We start from the raw sequence: 20,192 nt of genomic DNA, 5'->3' as shown, positions 1-20,192 counted from the left end.
CTGAAGGCCAGTTTCTGTATAATAGTGTACTGAGCAAACGCTAGGGTTTCTCTGAACCGGCTTCAATCTACAGGGACCTTTGGAAAAGAACCACGTGCAAACAGCAGCGGATGGACAACTGTTCAAGCTCATCTTGTAATAAAAAAGAGATTATACTGTGTGCGACGTGTGCTGTTGCTTCATTTGGCCTTGTTTGTCTGTTTATGGCAGACAGTAAAAGTGCTTTGATTGTCACTTGAGTTACTTAAGTTCAGTTAGACTGTCTGCTGCTTAAAATCAATACGAAACAACATTCATAGCCCATTTTGTACACACCATGATGAACGTTTAAGTAGTAATTGCTTTTGAAACACTGCTGTGAGTTCATCGAGATCTCAGAGTTTTACCAATTTGTTGACTTTTTAATAAGACAGTTCTGTAATTAAAAGAATGAGTAGTAGTTAATAATCTCTCACTTACCCGTTTAGACAAGCTCTTCATAAAATTAACAAAACAAGCACTGCAAATTAATAATAATCGTTTAAATTTTTTTTTTTACATACTTTCAAGACATTTGCAATTGCAATGGGTTTGTAAAAGCTCCTTTCCTGCATGTTTTGGCCTGAGTTTCTTGTCGTTTTTACACAGAAACCACAATTGGTTCAAATGATTCGAAGCTTCGAAAAGGTTCATTTCTCCCATCTCTACATTCATTTTCAAATCTCAGAAGAAGTGGATGAACTACACAAATCAAGTAGGCCTACTTGAGTAAAAGTATAGATACCCTAATAAAAGACTACTTACAGTAAAAATATTAAGTAGTATTTAATGTACTGAAGTATTAAAAGTACTGATTGATGAATGTTTATTTATTTTTCAAATTTTATATACTCTGTCCTCCCACTAAAAACATGTCATACACTGATTGATATTGATATTGAAATATAATATAGGTCACATTGGGCAAAATGTTAGCAATTAAAAAAACTTAATGCAAACATACTGTACTTATATTAGCCTATTTATTTTAAGCTCATGTCTATTTTTTTTAAAAATAAAACCTACCCAGTTTAGATTGTAATACAAAAAAATGAGCGTGTCTACGTTTAAGCATTTCAATCAGTGAGTTTACACAGACTTTTTACAGTCAGCAGCTTGATTCGCGAACCCGTTCTGAAGATCCGAACTACATCAAATGATTCACGAACCCGTTCTGAAGATCCGAACTACATCAAATGATTCACGAACCCGTTCTGAAGATCCGAACTACATCAAATGATTCGCAAACCCGTTCTAAAGATCCGAACTACATCAAATGATTCACGAACCCGTTCTGAAGATCCGAACTACATCAAATGATTCACGAACCCGTTCTGAAGATCCGAACTACATCAAATGATTCGCGAACCCGTTCTGAAGATCCGAACTACATCAAATGATTCACGAACCCGTTCTGAAGATCCGAACTACATCAAATGATTCACGAACCCGTTCTGAAGATCCGAACTACATCAAATGATTCACGAACCCGTTCTGAAGATCCGAACTACATCAAATGATTCGCAAACCCGTTCTAAAGATCCGAACTACATCAAATGATTCACGAACCCGTTCTGAAGATCCGAACTACATCAAATGATTCACGAACCCGTTCTAAAGATCCGAACTACATCAAATGATTCGCGAACCCGTTCTGAAGATCCGAACTACATCAAATGATTCACGAACCCGTTCTGAAGATCCGAACTACATCAAATGATTCACGAACCCGTTCTGAAGATCCGAACTACATCAAATGATTCACGAACCCGTTCTAAAGATCCGAACTACATCAAATGATTCGCGAACCCGTTCTGAAGATCCGAACTACATCAAATGATTCACAAACCCGTTCTGAAGATCCGAACTACATCAAATGATTCACGAACCCGTTCTGAAGATCCGAACTACATCAAATGATTCGCAAACCCGTTCTGAAGATCCGAACTACATCAAATGATTCACGAACCCGTTCTGAAGCTCCGGAGTACATCAAATGATTCACAAACCCGTTCTGAAGCTCCGATCTACATCAAATGATTCGCAAACCGATTCCGAAGCTACGAACTACATCAAATGATTCGCGAACACACTCAGAAGCTGTGTGCACCCAATTGCGTGCTTTGCGTGGTGGTTAAACACGCTACTGATGACATTCAGGTGTGTATGAGCGTTTTGTTCTCGTCGCATTACAGCATTTTGAGCAGCAGGTGTCGCCATCATTGCGGTTTTAGTAGCGAAACACGCTTCGAAATGCTGAATCATTTTGCGAAGCAATTGATTCAATTGATTCGTAGTTCCGAAAATACACTTATATCAAAGTTACAGGAATGATCGATGGAAATAATGAAATAAGAATAAGCAAACAAAATTACTCACTGATATCTACAATAAAAACAAAGCACATGGGAAAAAGTGACACATAGTATCAATAACCACATAATATTACAATATTCAATAGTATCAATAACCACATAATATTACAATATTCATAGTATTACAAAGTAACAAAAAAGAAGGGCCAGTTACATAAACTTTGCCTCCAAGTTAAGAATGTGTCTTAATAACTGGGTTGACTAACTAGAATAGAATCTTTTCGGCTTCAAATTAGAACAACCTGCGCTTTTATGTAACTGGTTTGAATAAGTTAACTAAATAACTTTTGCATAGAGGGAAAAAACTTAGATGGCTATCTTTTAAGACTAGTCTGTGCAGTTTATCAAGTTTTCTGTATGCGGAACTTCCTGCTCCACACCAGCTGATGCTGCGTCACATGACACGAATGCAGTCACATGACCCGCTGCATCAAACAACACACATTCATCCATTCATCCACAAACACAGAGAGAAAGAGAGCAGTATTCAGCAGCAGAACCGAGCCGCTCCGCTCACGGACAGCAGTCACATCTGATCCAGAGACTGAGGGAAGATCCAACATCCGGATCCGGTGAGTGACGCGCGTGTAACAGGACATAAAACACAAACACTTACAGGATGATTGAGTTTCACGGAAGTTTCTGCTAGTTTCTGATTAATGCAATTTTATAGAATATCGAATTGCATGGAATATGCACACAGAGATCTATGCACTTTTTTATTTCTATGCGATTTACGCGACACAAATAGATATCAGTGTCGCGGATTCTAACAGGAAGTGTCTAACAGGAAGTAAAATTAGTGCTACTCATTTATTGTGCTATTTTGATGTTAAATACATAAGTTTGTGTTTTTAAATATAATATTGTGTGTGCTGTGACCTGAGAGAATGATTATGGCTGTTTGTGTGTGTATATGTATGTATGTGAGTGAGTCATGTGTGTCAGGTGACAGTCAGTCAGGTGTTTTCAGGTGTTTTTCCTCATGAACTTTACATCAGATAATAAACTTACAGCTACACTCAATGAAGCAGTTATTATTGCGAAATATTGATATCAGCACAAACAAACACATGCTGCAATCATTGCATTTTCTATATAAAAAGAGAAATTGCTGCGTTTTCTAAAGTCACATTATTAGTCCCATGCAGCGGTTGTAAGTTTATTTAGAATGATTTAACAATGAATATTAAAGTTATATATTTTTTCGTTTCTTCAGGTATTAGTTTACTATTATTTTAGGTGTGCATCATTTAGAAAAACTGAATGATTTAATCTTTCTCAGACTTTTGGTTTTGTTTGACGTGAGTTTAGTAAAAGTGCAAGTAAGTTACTCTAAAAAGTTATTAATTACTAGTTACTAATTACATCTTCAACAGTCTAATTAGATCACTCTACAAATTACTCTCTCAAAAGAGTATTTAATTACTTATTACTAATTACTTTCTACATCCTGAATCAACCTCAACAAGTTAATCATACAAGGACAGACATCAAATGGTTCTTTCAAATAAATAATAGATCATTATTCTGATCACACTTTATATTAGGGTCCAATTACTAACTTTTAACTAGAATTTTGGCTCAATTAATTAATGCTTATTAATACTTAACAACTACTTTACTAAGTTTAAGAATTATGTAGGATTAAGGATTCAGAACTATGTGCTTTTTAAGTGATAATCAGCCATTATCCCACATTCATGCTAATAACCAACTAGTCAATAGTGAGAAATGGACACTAAAGTGTTACCAATATTCTTATGAACTCACTAAAGAATTTAAAAGTGAGAAGGGCACATAAAAAGCATGCATTTTAAGGTTAGACTTTAAATTCTGATGTTAAATCCACTATTGTATTGTGTATAAATGCTCTACAGTCTATACTCAGTATTAAGTTCAGTTACATAAGAGTAATCCCTTATTTTATTTTTTCAAAGGAAAAGTAATGCAATTACAGTAACAAATGACTGTAATAATAATTAGTTAGACCCAACACTGGTCTGGCCTCATTTGGTAGCAATATTACAAATAAGTGCTGATCCCAGTGGGAATGCATATAATAACTCAGAATGTTATTAAAGTGTGTTTCAGAAATGCAGCACGCAGTAGTGTTTTTAGTTCTGGCGTTCTCCACGGCCAGCTGGGCTCTGGATAACGGTCTGATGAGGACCCCGCCGATGGGCTGGTTAGCCTGGGAGCGTTTCCGCTGCGACATCGACTGTCAGAACGACCCTTACAACTGCATCAGGTATTTCAATTTTAGTTCAGTTTTGGTTGATATTGTTTGTATTAATTTAATTATTAGTTTTATATTTGTAATCATTTCAGAATGTGCTTTTGTTAATTCTGTTTTTACTGTATTACTATCATTTAGCTTGAAATTAATACTAAAAAAAAAAAATGTTTTTATTTATTTATAGTTAGTGATTTTACTGCTACAGCTTAAATTTATCTCAGGCAACATTTCTAATTTATTTTATTGCATTTAAATTCAAAAATATATATTCTTAAATCAGTCTTAAACCGTCTAGGATGAGTTCAAAAGTTATTATCCCATTTCTAGCATGAATCGCCATGTTGCTACCTTGATTTAAGATGGTTTAACCGAGTTGCTAGCATGATTTAGCATGAATTACCATGTTGCTAGCATGATTTAATGCGACTTAACATGTCGTTAGCATGATTTAACATGAATTAGCGTATTGCTAGCATGATTTAACATTTTCTTAACAAGTTACTAACATGATTAGCATGTTACTAGCATGTTGCTAACATGTTTCTAGCATGATTAACATGTTGTTAGCATGTTTATAACATGATTAGCAAGTTACTATCATGTTTTAGCATGATTCACATGTTGCTAGCATTTTGCTAACATGTTTCTAACACGATTCTAGCATGATTAACAAGTTATTAGCATGACTAGCATGTTGCTAGCATGATTTTAACATGTTTAACATGTTACTAACACGTGGTTAGCATGATAAGCATGTTGTTAGCATGATTACCATGGTAATATCACGTGGTTAGCATAATTAGCATGTTACTCTAACAACATCCTTCTAATGTTTAACATGTTTCTAGCATGTTAGCGTGATTAGCATGTTCATATGTGGCTAGCGTATTTGACGTTACTAGCATGATTTTAACATGAATAACAAGCTACTTGCATGCTGTTAGCATAATTACCAAGTTTCTAACATGATTAACATGTAGCTAGCATAATTAGCATGTTACTAACATGTTGTTAACATGATTAACATGTTCATATCACATGGCTAGCATAATTAACATGTTTCTAACATGTTTCTGACATGACAAGCATGTTACTAACATGATTCTAGACGTGTTGCTTACATGTTTGTAACAAGTTTTTAACATGATTAACATGTTGATAACATGTTTCTAGCATGATTAGCTAGTCGCTAGCATGGTGCTAGCATGCTTAACAAGTTACTAGCATGTTGTTAGCATGATTAACATTTTATTAGCATGTTGCTAACATGTTTTTAACAAGATTCTAACATGATTACTATGTTACTAGCATGTTGTTAGCATGATTAGCATGTTATTAGCGTGTTGTTAGCATGATAAGCATGTTACCAACGTGTTGTTAGCGTGATTAGCATGTTACTAGCATTTTACTAGCGTGTTATTAGCATGATTAGCCTGTTACTAGCATGTTGTTAACATGATTAACTTTTCATTAGCATGTTGCTAACATGTTTTTAACATGATTCTAACATGATTACTATGTTACTAGCATGTTGTTAGCATGATTAGCATGTTATTAACGTGTTGTTAGCATGATAAGCATGTTACTAACGTGTTGTTAGCGTGATTAGCATGTTACTAGTGTGTTGTTAACATTTTACTAGCGTGTTGTTAGCATGATTAGCCTGTTACTAGCATGTTGTTAACATGATTAACTTTTCATTAGCATGTTGCTAACATGTTTTCAACATGATTCTAACATGATTACTATGTTACTAGCATGTTGTTAGCATGATTAGCATGTTATTAGCGTGTTGTTAGCGTGATTAGCATGTTACTAGTGTGTTGTTAGCATTTTACTAGCGTGTTGTTAGCATGATTAGCCTGTTACTAGCATGTTGTTAACATGATTAACTTTTCATTAGCATGTTGCTAACATGTTTTTAACATGATTCTAACATGATTACTATGTTACTAGCATGTTGTTAGCATGATTAGCATGTTATTAGCGTGTTGTTAGCATGATAAGCATGTTACTAACGTGTTATCGTGATTAGCATGTTACTAGTGTGTTGTTAGCATTTTACTAGCGTGTTGTTAGCATGATTAGCCTGTTACTAGCATGTTGTTAACATGATTAGCATGTTTAGTATTTTACTAGCGTGTTGTTAGAATGAATAGCATGTTACTAGCGTGTTGTTAGCATGATTAGCATGCTACTAGCGTGTTGTTAACATGATTAGCATGTTACTAGCGTGTTGTTAGCATGATTAGCATGTTACTAGCGTGTTGTTAACATGATTAGCATGTTACTAGCGTGTTGTTAGCATGATTAGCATGTTACTAGCGTGTTGTTTGCATGATTAGCATGTTACTAGCGTGTTGTTTGCATGATTAGCATGTTGTTAGCATAATTAGGTAGTTTAGTGTTATGAGTTTAAAGAGTCTAGGCTGATTTGAACATTCTCAGTAATAATTGAACTGTAGATCATGATTCTGCTGTTCTTGTCAGTGAGAAGCTGTTCACAGATATGGCTGACAGACTGTCGGAGGACGGCTGGAGAGAGCTGGGATACGTCTACATCAACATCGACGACTGCTGGGCTTCAATGCAGAGAGACGGTCAGGGCCGACTGCAGGCCGACCCCAAGAGGTGCTGACCCCTGACCCCTGACCCCTGACAGCAGCAGTGTGTGTGTGAATGCGTTCTAGCTTTACCCGATGTGTCCCGCAGGTTCCCGCAGGGCATCGCTCATCTGGCGCAGTACGTCCACGACCGCGGCCTGAAGCTGGGCATCTACGGAGACATGGGCACTCACACCTGCGGAGGATATCCGGGAACCACGCTGGACACGGTGCAGACGGACGCGCAGACCTTTGCGGACTGGGGCATCGACATGCTGAAGCTGGACGGCTGCTACTCAAACTCGTCCTATCAGGAACAAGGTCAGACACACAACACAGCCGCTCCACTTTCCATCAGTCGCTAGCTGCGTTTCCATTATCACTGAAAATACACCTAATGGAAACGGCTCAATGGCGCAAAACTCCCATATATCGCAAAAACGTTTTTATGCTCACATGAGGTGGCTTTTCAGGCAATTCCAAAAAGGAATATTTTACAAAACAGCAATGGAAATGTTTCTTTCACATTTATAGGTCACATTCGATTAAATATAGCCAAAATCACACAAAAATCTATTGCCATGACTTATCGTGAGAGGAAAAAATTATGTTTTAGTTGCATAACATCGGTTAATCATCATTTGGCAACACTTTTGAATCTACATTTATAAAATAGCGCACATCTGTAATGTAATATTTAAATATTTTTTCAAATGTGTAGTTAATTTAGTAAATATTTATTCTGTATTTTGTAATTGTGTCCTTTTTTTTCAATTTCTTTACCTTTATTTTTATTCATTTTATTCTTTATTATGCTTGTTGTTCTGTACAATGATTCTGGAAGCCTGTTTCCCAAACTCAAAAAATACAAAAAAAAGATTATCGCGACTTGTTACAATTTTTTTCCTTGCAATTTTGAGTTTACATCTCGCAATTCTGACTTTTTTTTTCGAATTTCAAGTTTATGTCTTGCAATTCTGACTTTCTCACAATTCTGACTTTTTAATTCAAATTTTGGAATTTTTTCCTCACAATTTCAAGTCTAGGTCTTGTAATTCTGACTTTTTATCTCACAATTGACTTTTTTCCTTGTAATTTCAAGTTTACATCTCACAATTCTGACTATTTCTTGCAATTGAAAATTGAAAAAAAAAATCAGAATTGCGAGTTTCTATGATGCAATTCTGAGACAAAAAGTCAGAATTGTGGGATGTAAAGCCACAATTGCAAGAAATAAAGTCAGAATTGTGAGTTTGCAAGTTTTTTGTTGCAGTTACGACTTTGTATCTCACAATTCAGAATTGTTTTCTCGCAATTTCAAGTTTACATCTCACAATTCTGACTATTTATCTCACAATTCTACCTTTTTTTTCCTCAGAATTGGATCGTATAAACTCGCAATTCTGACATTTTTCAATTTTCAATTGCAAGAAATATTCAGAATTGTGAGTTTGCAAGTTTTTTTTTCTTGAATTGCAAAATACAAAATACTTTTTTCCTCGCAATTCTAAAGTTTACATCTCACAATTCAATTTTTTCAAAATCTAAACCCCCCTCACAATTCTGACTTTTTTTGCTCACAATTTCGAGTTTAAATCTCACAATTCTGACTATTTTTCTCAGAACCGCGATATACATGCACAATTGTGAGTTATAAAGTCAGAATTGCGAGTTTACGAGTTTTTTTCTTGCAATAGCGACTTTGTATCTTGAAATTTAGATTTTTTTCCTCAATTTCGAGTTTACTTCTTGCAATTCTGATCTTTTTTCTTAGAATTGCGTCATAAATTCTGACTCAGAATCGCAATTTTTCTTAGAACTGAGATATATATGTACAATTGCGAGTTATAGTCAGAATTGCTCACATTTGCAATACATAAAGTCAGAACTGCAAGTTTGCAAGTTTTTTTCCTTGCAATTGCAAATTTGTATCTTGCAATTCAGATTTTTTAATCTCAATTTTTTTCCTTGCAATTTTAAGTTTACATCTCGCAAGTCTGACTGTTTTTCTCAGAACTGAGATATAAACACACAATTGCGAGTTATAAAGTCAGAATTGCAAGAAATAAAGTCAGAATTGTGAGTTTTCCAGTTTTTTGGTTGCTATTGCGACTTTGTATCTTGCATTTCTGACTTTTTCTCACAATTGTGAGTTAGAAAATCCAGTTCTGAGAAGAAAAAAAGACTGATATGTTCACAGAATTGCAAGTTTATATCTCACAATTCTGAGTACAAAAAAGTCAGAATTGCGAGTTGCAATAACCTTTAAAAAAAAAAAAAAAAAAAGGATTCAGTAGCGGAAACAACTTTCCATAACCTATGATAGTAAAAAAATGACTAAAAAAAAAATTCTCATCTCACAATTCTGACTTTTTAATTCAAATTTTGGAATTTTTTTCCTCACAATTTCAAGTCTAGGTCTTGTAATTCTGACTTTTTAATCTCACAATTGACTTTTTTCCTTGTAATTTTGAGTTTAAATCTCACAATTCTGACTATTTCTTGCAATTGAAAAAAAATCAGAATTGCGAGTTTCTGTGATGCAATTCTGAGACAAAAACTCAGAATTGTGGGATGTAAAGCCACAATTGCAAGAAATAAAGTCAGAATTGTGAGTTTGCAAGTTTTTTGTTACAGTTACGACTTTGTATCTCACAATTCAGAATTGTTTCCTCGCAATTTAAAAAAAAAAATGGATTCAGTGGCGGAAACAACTTTCCATAACCTATGATAGTAAAAAAATGACTAAAAAAAAAATTCTCATCTCACAATTCTGACTTTTTATTTCACAATTCTGCAAACATCTCTACAAATTGGCATTAAAGAAAGAGTATCTATTTTTTCAACATCTGATATTATTTGTATTGTATTTTCATTTTATTCTATTTTTATTTCTTTCTAAATCCAGGCTACCCAATGATGTCAAAGGCCCTCAACGCTACGGGCCGTCCCATTGGCTACTCCTGCAGTTGGCCCGCCTACCAGGGTGGTCTCCCGCCAAAAGTGAGTTGAAAGCAGCCATTGGAAGTCATGTGATGTGATGTGATAGTAATGTAATGCTGTCTCAGGTGAACTACACGCTGCTGGGTCAGATCTGTAATTTGTGGAGGAACTATGATGACATCCAGGACTCGTGGGACAGTGTGCTGAGCATCGTCGACTGGTTCTTTGATAATCAGGACGTCCTGCAGCCCGCCGCCGGACCGGGACAGTGGAACGACCCCGACATGGTGAGATCCTTTAAAGAACAGTATTTATTCAAATAAATTAATAAATAAAATGGTTCTATATTTTGTGTAGTTGTTATATTTTTATTTTATTCCGTATTTTATTTAAAAAAGTTTTTTTTAATCATTTCAATATGTGCTTTTGCCAATTTTGTTAGTTTTTTTTTTTAAATATTACTATTATTTAGGTTTAAATTAATAGATTTAAAAAAAAAAAAAAACTAATTATAGCTGTTTAGGATTCATTTTAATTTCTGTTTCTATTTTAGTTCAGTTTTAGTTTTTATTTAGTGAAACGACCCAGACATAGTGAAAAAAATATTCTGTATTATGTGTAGTTTTTATAGTTTTATTTTATTCCATATTTTATTTTGTTATTATTGTTGTTATTTTTAATCATTTTAATATTTGCTTTTGCCAATTCTGTTTTTTTAGGGTTAAATGAATAGATTTTTTTGTTAAATTACAGTTTAGGATTCATTTTAATTTCTGTTTTTATTTTAGTTCAGTTTTAGTTTTTATTTAGTGGAAAGACCCCAGACATGGTGAAAAAAAAAAAAAAAGATTCTGTATTCTGTAGTTTTTAAAATTGTATTTTATTCTGTATTTATATTTTTATTTTAATATCTTGTTTTTTTACATTTCAATATGTGGTTTTGCCAGTTCTGTTAGTTTTTTAATATTACTATCATTTAGATTTAAATTAATAGATTTTTTTTAATTATTGTTGTTTAGGATTCATTTAAATTTCTGTTTTTATTTTAGTTTTTATTTAGTAAAACGATCCAGACATGTGAGAAAAAAAATCTGTATTATTTTATTTTATTCCTTATTTATATTTTATTTTATTTTTTATTTTAAATAATTTCAATATGTGGTTTTGCTGATTCAGTTTTTTTATTTTTTTTTTATTTTAAGAAACTGTTTACTCATGATTTCTGCTGGTTTGTCTGATCCTCAGCTGATCATTGGAGACTTCGGTCTCAGCATGGACCAATCACGTTCTCAGATGGCTCTGTGGGCGATCATGGCCGCGCCTCTCTTCATGTCTAACGATCTGCGTACGATCAGCAGCGGCGCTCGCGCAATCCTGCAGAACAAAATCGCCATCGCCATCAATCAGGACCCCTTGGGCATCCAGGGCAAACGCCTGATCAAGGTGAGACGTCTGTAAAGCAGGTGTTTCAGTGTTAAAAGACCAAATATTATCATCCTTGTGCGAGGACCCCCATTTAATTTTTTTTTATTTTTTTTATTAATTTAACTTTTTTTAGTGATTTAAATATTTTTGTAATAAATTAGTTTCTATAATTTTCTATTAATATTAATATAGTTTTATTTTCATGCTTATGGAATATGATTTTTAATTATATCAATATTATATAATATTTTTTTGTTTCTATTTACTCTAATAGCTGTTAGGGTTAAATACTGTATTATTTGTTGATTTTTATTATTTTGAATTTTGTTTTAATAATTATGGCGTTATGTCACACTATTTTAATTTATTTTAATTATTATGTTTAGTATACAAAAATATAGTACTTTATTGCTCACTATAATTAACTGATTATATTTTAGTAATTAGTTTAATCTTAATTTATTTTCATATTTTTTGCACTGTTTGGAAAGCACAGATCAAGTGGAAGTTTGTACTGTGAAAAAGTAATTTTATTTTAAAAAATACATCTAATGTATTTTGATACATATTTAATATTTGTTATTATTATTTTAAAATGTAATTTATTAATAATTATAATTGTATTATTTAGTCATTTTAATTCTTTTGAAGTTATTTTGCAATTATTTTAAATATTTAGTTAAATTTTTTTAATTTATTATAACATTTATTATTTAAGTTTTCTCGGATAAAGTGAGAGTTTGAATTGTGAAAAAGTTATTTTATTAAAAAAAAAATACATGTTAAAATTAATTGGAAAATATGGTATTTTATTACACATTTAATTTGTTATTATTTTAAAATGTAGTTATTTATTAATAATTATTGTATTATTAAGTCATTTCAATTATTTTAAAGGCATTTAAATTAGTTTAAATGTATTTAGTTATATTTTTAATAAATATTTTAACATGTTTTCACAGAATAAGTGGAGGTTTGTATTATAAAAAAAGTAATTTTATTAGAAATGCATGTAAAATATTATTTGAAAAATATTTTGTTACACATTTATTTTTACTATTTTTTAAATATTTGTTATTTTAAAAGTTAGTAATTTATTAATCATTATAATGTACTAATTAGTTGATTATTATTATTTCTTTTCATGTTTTTTGCACTGTTTTGAAAGCACTCATTTCCATTGCTTCTGCTGTGTTTGTGTCAGGAGAAGAGCAGGATCGAGGTGTTCTGGCGTCCTCTAAATAAAGGATCCAGCGCTCTGGTGTTCTTCAGCAGGAGGTCAGATATGCCGTATCGCTACGTGACAAATCTAAAGACGCTCAACTATAAAGCTGGAAGCTATCAGGTAAGCATTCAGAAACACACAAACACCTCAGATGAAACGCAGACACTCCATCACTTACACAGCATCTGTCTGTCTGTCTGTCTGTCAGGTGTATGACGTGTTTTCAGAGAAGCTGTTGCCTGATCTGAAGGACAGCACAGAGTTCTCCGTGTCCATCAACCCGTCCGGTGCGGTCATGTGGTACGTCACTCCAATAGCCGAGTGGCAGAAGGAGGCGGGGCCTGGGCGTTTCAGCGAGAGGCTGATTGGGCCAAAGTTCCATAAACATGCTAATGAGGTCGACGCCCCTCTGATGCTTTGAACCGGATTGGTTTAAGGCGGCTCCGCCCCTCAGGAATCAATTACGCACTCAGGGACATTTAGCCAATCAAACGTGCCTACAATCACTTGATTTCTTTTTATAAAAAGTTTTCTTGTAATTTTTTTTAGGACTGTTTCTACTCAATGTTGATTTTTTTTTTGTTTACATTTTACTACTGTATGATATGGAAGCCCATTTCTGCCACTGAATAAATAAAAATTAAAAAAGGTAATTGTGACTTTTTATCTAGCGATTCTGACTTTTGTCTCTCAATTCTGACTTTTTTTTTCTCAGAACTGTGAGGTATAAACACAGTTGCGAGTTATAAAGTCAAGTTCTGAGGAGAAAAAAAAAAAAAGACTAATATGTTCCAAGAATTGCAAGTTTATATATGTTTATAAATCAGAATTCTGATATTATAGCTTGGAATTGTGACTTTATTTTTAAGAATTGCAAGTTTATATCATGCAATTGTGAGATAATTCACAATATCCTTTTTTTTATTATTTCAATTTAGTGGTGGAAACGTGCTTCCATAGTATGAAGTGCTTTTGGATGCAATTCAATGTTTTTGCACTGATGCCTGCTAACAATATCATATCATTTTTGCACATTTGAGTCATTTCAGCTTGTAGAAATTGAGATGTTCAAATTATGATGCATTTGTTCCTGTGCACTACTGTTTCTAAACTCAAATAAACACTTTAAAGAGTGAGTATGAGTGTAAAAGACCAAAAAACACCCATCAGTCGCTCACCTTTGGGTGTGGAAGTGTCCCATAAAGTTTCTGATGCACACATTCTTGAGGGTTAAACTACAATTTAAACATAGTAAGATAATAAAACTCATGTTAATGATGTCCGTTTCAGATAGTCTGTTGGATCTTATTGATTTTGTTCCTGAGCTAGTTTTGAAATGCATTTAAAAAAAAAATAATCTGAATAAATGTTAATATTAATATTAATCAAATTGACTAGAAGTCTTAAAAAAATGAGTTTTTCAGCAGTTACTGCTCAACCTGATGACATTTATTCTTCTTTACTAGTTGCCTCTGTGCTGATTTACATATTTACTTTATTTTAACAATACATCTGAAAGATTTCATAGCTTTGACTGTCACTTTTAATGCTCCAAAATCAAATTTGTCAAATAATTGTATCCACCGTGTATCCATCAGGCGGCAGTGACGCGCATGCGCCGAAACGCTCTGATAATGAACACCATTTAAATACACTCATATTTAAACACTCAATGATTCAGAAGCTTCAGTAGAACATTAATAACGAGCTCGTGGGTCGAGTCGAGTAATAGCAGAACTCTGAATTAATTCAGCCAGCTATTTGACAGAAGGAATCAGTGACTCTGACAATAGAGTCTGGCTCCACCTGTTGGACAAACGCTGTCATTACAGCGAGAACACAAACCACCGTGTAACACTCTGATATATTATTAAAGATAATTGATAATGACACCTTTTACAAAGCAATAGCAAATGATTCCATTAACGTGCAGTCCACCCAGTAGAATCAAAACATTAAATATGAAGGGTGTCTGTACAATTTCTGAACTTTTGCATTTCAGTGCTTGTTTTGTGTGTTTTATTTGAGGACATGGCTAATCAGGCCACTTTTTAGACAATAAACAATAAACTAGCGATGGCGCTTTCGAATCATTGCTTCGTGAAGCTTCGAAACTTTTGTGAATCATTTCAAAGTCCCTTTAGGGCCAGTCATGTCACTCGGCGGCCATCTTTGAAACGCCTCTCGGGCATGCAAGTGCAGCTCTTTGAATGGGGAAACATCAAATTCTCCAAAACTGTTCACCAAGCTTACGATTAAATTTCATATTTGAAATCACCAATGAAATCGGACAAGAATTGCCCCATAAATATGGTTCCTTGAGCTCCAATAGCGTTAAAAAAACGTTTATTTTTTCCTGCTAGATCAGCCAGTGCGCATGCGCAGTACTGAGCACACGTCTAGTGCACAGATTGTTTCTATAGCAACTGGGACTTCTAAAGGCAGCTGCAGCGACGCGCTGACTTTACTAATCAACAATTGGCTCTTTAACTAAGAAGGCGGGGCTTCGCGGCCATAATGAGCGTTGCATTTTCCCCCATTCAAAACTATACGAGTGACATGTCTTGGGTATTCTATAGACTTTGGTCATTTGTTTCAAAATAGTTGTTCTGGGCGCGTATCAAACTGACAAAGTCACGTGATTTGAGTAAACGAGGCTTCATGACGTCATAACCGTTCCGAAACGTTTCGTAATTTTAATGATTTGTCGTTGGGGGCGATCGAAAACAGCGTCTATGGTTTTTACCTGATCTCAGATCAGTTTCAGCCATTTGTAGGCATTGTAACGAGACGTTTGTGTAATTAAAAGGCCATTATATACATGTTGCTTGCAAGCTCTCCATAAAACAAACAAAACAAGCCCTGCAAATTAGTATAAATATTTTAAAAACCATATATTATACAGACACTTCATTTATACTTTTTTATTATTATTATTAAAAGCTGTTTTATACGTTTTATCCTGAGTTTGTCGCATTTACATTTTTTTACCAGCAGGCGTCACTAGCGTGTTGCGTCTCGAGCGCTTCGAAACACTGAATCATTTTGCGAAATAATTGGTTCAAATGATTCGAATCTTCGATAAGGTTCGTTTTTCCCATCACTAGTTAAAACCACTGGTTTCGTTAGAAAAAAACTTAGGATCAAAGGTCTGCTAGCAAGGAATTATCGGTATGAGGTAACGATGCATCGTTTGTTGTAATCACATGACTTGGCCAGTTCGATTCACCGATTCAAAACAATTAATTCAAAGTTTCAAACCTTCTTGAAGCAGCGTTTTGAAAGATACTTTAAAAGGTATTCTTGCAGTTTAAACAAATGTCTTGAAGGTAGTGGAGGTTACTTTTGAAGTACTGCTTCGCAAAGCTTCGAAACTGTTGTAAATCATTTGTTTTGAACATGGACGACGCATCTCCGCTTCATTTCACTATAGAAAAGTCATGAGGCGGAGCCGCGGCATCAAAGTCCCGCCCAAACTCCCACAGACCCAATCACAAGATCACAATCATGACACCACACCCCGTTTTTATAACATTAAATAACTACCTAAAAGCAAACTTATTAGAAAAACGAACAATTGAACATGAATAAGCATTATAAGAACTACCTCACATGATGGAAACCATCTTTGGAAAAAAAATATTTGAAGTGTAATTCGATTATTTAATTTGGCTCACGTCCCATTAGATTACATGGAGAGGGCGGGGTTTAGGACCTGTACTGCAGCCAGCCACCGGGGGGCGATCGAAAACTTTTAGCTTCACTTTTCAGGACTTGTTTGTTACACTTGGTTTCGAAACACTGAGCGAACTGCCAAAGTCACATGATTTCAGTAAACATTATAACCTTTTCGAAATTTCAGTGGTTTGTCGTTAGGGGGCGAATGATAATCTCTGTAAACCCATGAATTATTGAGTTATACTGCGTCTATGGTTTTTTACCTGATCTCAGATCAGTTTCATCAATTTGTAGACATTTTAACTAAACATTTGTGTAATTGAAAGGTTGAGAAGTAGTTAATAGTCTCTTACTGGCCTCTATATACAACCTCTCCAAAAAAAAAGTTAATATAAAATATTTTAAAAACCACATATTATACAGACACTTTATATTTATTGCCATTTTATTGCATTTGATGCTTTTTACTTTTAATAAAAGATTTGCAATGGGGGTTTAAAAGCTGTATGCATGTTTTAGCTCGAGTTTTAGTTGCATTTGCATCTTTTGTCCAGCAGGCGTCACCAGCGTGTGGCGTTTCGAAACACTGAATCATTTTGTGAAGCAATTGGTTCAAAAGATTCGAAGCTTCAAAAAAAGTTAGTTTCTCCCATCACTAGTTAAAACCACTGGTTCACCAGAAAAAACTTTGAATCAAAGTTTTATTGTTTTTTACTTTGGATCAAAGTTTTTTTTCCGATTCACTGATTCAAAACAATAGATTTAAAGTTTTGAACCTTCATGAAGCTGTGTTTCGAAAGATTCTTTTAAAACTTTCTCGCAGTTTAAACAAATGTCTTGAAGGTAGTGGAGGTTAATTTTGAAGTATTGCTTCGCGAAGTTTCGAAACCTGCCTGAATCATTTGTTTCGAACGTGTCACGTGGTTTCAGTTATCGCGCTTACGTCACAACTGTTTCGAAATTTCAATGTTTGGCCGCTGGGGGGCGATGATCTCAATAAACCTGTTAATCACTGCGATTTTGGATCAGTTTTACACAAATTTGTTGACATTTTTAATTAGAAATATTTGTTCAAGTAAAATGAAAAAGTCTCTTACTGGTCTGTTTAGACAAATCCCCCCAAAACAAACAAAAGAAGTCCTGAAAATGAATAAAAGAACGTGGACCACAAAACCATCATAAGGGTCATTTAAAAAAAAAAAAAAACATCAACCCAGGTTTGTCTGGAGCAGAAACGAAAAATTGACATGAATAAATAAGCTTTTCATTGATGTATGGTTTGTTAGGATAGGACAATATTTGGCTGAGATACAACTATTTGAAAATCTGGAATATGAGGGTGCAAACATATCTAAATATTGAGAAAATCGCCTTTAAAGTTGTCCAAGCGCAGTTCTTAGCAATGCATATTACTAATCAATTAATGTTTGATATATTTATGGTAGGAAATTTACCAAATATCTTCATGGAACATGATCTTTACTTAATATCCTAATGATTTTTGCCATAAAAGAAAAAGTGATCATTTTGTCTTTACAATGTATTTTTGGCTATTGCTACTTAAGACTGGTTTGGTGCTCCAGGATCACATATTATAAACACTTCGTATTTAATGCTATTTTATAGTTTGTTAATTCCAATTAATATATTATACTTCAAACAAAACGTTTGCTGTTTTTATGCGTGTTTTGGCCTGAGATTTTGCTGCATTTACACTATTTCACCAGCAGGTGTCACCGGCGTGTGGCGTTTCGAAACACTGAATCATTTTATGGTTCAATTGATTCAAAGTTTCGAAATTATTAATTTCTTCCATCACTGCTTTAAAGCATTTTGTATCTTAAACCTATAGCGCATTTTGTAATTTATATTCAAAAATCTGAACTCAAAATGTGTTTTCAAATACAAATAGACAGTCCTGGCCCAATCACACTCCATCAAATTAAACAATCAATCAAACAGATCAAGATTTTTTTTTTTATTAATACACACAAACGGTGCAAACAACGAAATGTATGAAACCCACAGCTGCCTGTTAACGTTCACATCATAGACTAAAATAAAAATAAAAAAGGTTCACATTGACACTTACCTTTGTGTCGCTCACCTGGTTCATACCTGGAAACACGTGCGCGCTACCTGCTGCCATATTTGGTCACGTGTGCACATGGGCGTCAATGTCACGCTATCATTACTTCCTCTGCTGTAATACAATTACATTTTGACAATACTGGATTTGTAGGAGTATATGTGACTTTTGATATGTTTATTTTGCTGTGTGTGTATTTCCAGTATACATGTTTCTTTTTGTTAATTTATGTATTTAAATGTTCTGCAACAAAAATAAATTACAAATTGACCATATCTCACAGATACTTAAAGGTAGCACACTGCAAAAAGTATGCTTTTCTTAAGTATTTTTGTCTAGATATATCTAAACATTTTTAAAACAAGATACATTTACTGGAGATACAAAATGACTAAAGATATGTTTTTTTTTTAAAGATCAAATTCAAGTGATTTTAAGCTAAAAACAAAAACAGATATCTACTAATGAGGTCTGAAAAAGCTACTGATGTTTTTTCCCACAAAAGTTTATTTTGACCCCATTGGCATTTTTTTTATTATAAACTTAAAAAAAAAAAAAAAAATTATATATATATATATATATATATATATATATATATATATATATATATATATATAGATACATACAGTGTTGGGGGTAACCGATTACAAGTAACACAAGTAGCTTTAAAGTAACTAGTAAAGTAAAGCATTCCTTTTTAATTGACAAGAAAATATCTAAGTTACTTTTTTCCCTCATTTATTGATTAAAAGCTCTCCTGTCCTCATGTTGAGAGAAATTGTGAGTAAGATGTTCCTTTAGTTCTAGAATAAATTTGAACATGCATTAATTCATCTCACTCACTAAAAAAACAGATCCAGTGTTCTTCAAAATGAATAAAAACAGTCAAATTCAACACAAACCTGCAGTAATTAAATATGTTAAATAAAACAAATATGTCCTTCGATGATCCAATTCATCCATACTAATAAGCAAAAATTACTCAAGATAATCTAACATTTGTTTTCCTTTTTTTATTGCTCAAGAGTTGATTTGTTCTTCTGCGGTCTACTGTACAGACCTCAATTTACTTTTCTCTAAGCCTGAGGCTTTTGGGGTGAAAAGGCCTTTTACATTTGACAAAAATAGAACTTTTTATATTTGAAACAAGCAAGCCCTGCCCAGATTTAAAAAGTAACGCAAAAGTAACATAACACATTACTTCCCATAAAAAGTAACTAAGTAACGTAATTAGTTACTTTTTAGGGAGTAACTCAATATTGTAATGCATTACTTTTAAAAGTAACTTTCCCCAACACTGCATATATATTTTTTTTTTAAGAATCAATATTTTAAGTCATCTTGTGTCTCAAGTAACTGTACCTTGATTTAATAAAGTTTAGATCAATTTTTCTTTACATCAAATAATTCCAAATGATTAACACAGCATATAAGCAAGAACAACAGCAGCTTTGTGAAGTTCCTGTGTTCATCGCACAAAACGACTCATTTGCAGCTCATAAGAATACGTACTCAAACGTTTATTTTTTTCCAAACGAACACACATTAAACCTCTGTGATGGCGAGTGTGGATTGCTCAGCTACTTGAAGTCACACG

General features: G+C 33.6%; 2 protein-coding genes across 3 annotated transcripts in view; one reads left to right on the top strand and one right to left on the bottom strand.

The window, feature by feature from the left end:
* The first annotated feature begins 2,839 nt into the window (after nt 1–2,839).
* Nucleotides 2,840–14,117, top strand: naga (N-acetylgalactosaminidase, alpha). The gene is made up of 9 exons (XM_073838078.1): nt 2,840–2,965; nt 4,478–4,644; nt 7,123–7,263; nt 7,345–7,556; nt 10,144–10,238; nt 10,304–10,465; nt 11,424–11,621; nt 12,808–12,948; nt 13,037–14,117. The coding sequence occupies exons 2-9, from the start codon at nt 4,490–4,492 to the stop codon at nt 13,247–13,249; spliced, it is 1,317 nt and encodes a 438-aa protein (XP_073694179.1). The 5' UTR covers nt 2,840–2,965; nt 4,478–4,489; the 3' UTR covers nt 13,250–14,117.
* A 5,977-nt stretch (nt 14,118–20,094) lies between these two features.
* The window catches only part of ptpro (protein tyrosine phosphatase receptor type O), a 59,515-nt gene continuing 59,417 nt past the window's right edge, over nt 20,095–20,192 (bottom strand). For both annotated transcript variants that reach the window (XM_073838010.1, XM_073838011.1), the window contains one exon: nt 20,095–20,192. This exon is cut by the window's right edge and continues 964 nt beyond it. The gene's annotated coding sequence lies outside the window, so the exon portion shown is untranslated.

This window comes from Garra rufa, chromosome 4 (genome assembly GCF_049309525.1).
Source record: "Garra rufa chromosome 4, GarRuf1.0, whole genome shotgun sequence".
Lineage (NCBI taxonomy): Eukaryota > Metazoa > Chordata > Actinopteri > Cypriniformes > Cyprinidae > Garra > Garra rufa.
This window is presented reverse-complemented; position numbering and strand designations above follow the sequence as displayed.

What these genes read in the sequence shown, in the direction of transcription:
- naga (XM_073838078.1), top strand. Translation starts at nt 4,490, where the DNA reads ATGCAGCACGCAGTAGTGTTTTTAGTTCTGGCGTTCTCCACGGCCAGC. An exon ending in CTGCAGGCCGACCCCAAGAG is followed by an intron (nt 7,264 to 7,344) that starts GTGCTGACCCCT and finishes TGTGTCCCGCAG; the next exon opens with GTTCCCGCAGGGCATCGCTC. An exon ending in CTCGTCCTATCAGGAACAAG is followed by an intron (nt 7,557 to 10,143) that starts GTCAGACACACA and finishes TTCTAAATCCAG; the next exon opens with GCTACCCAATGATGTCAAAG.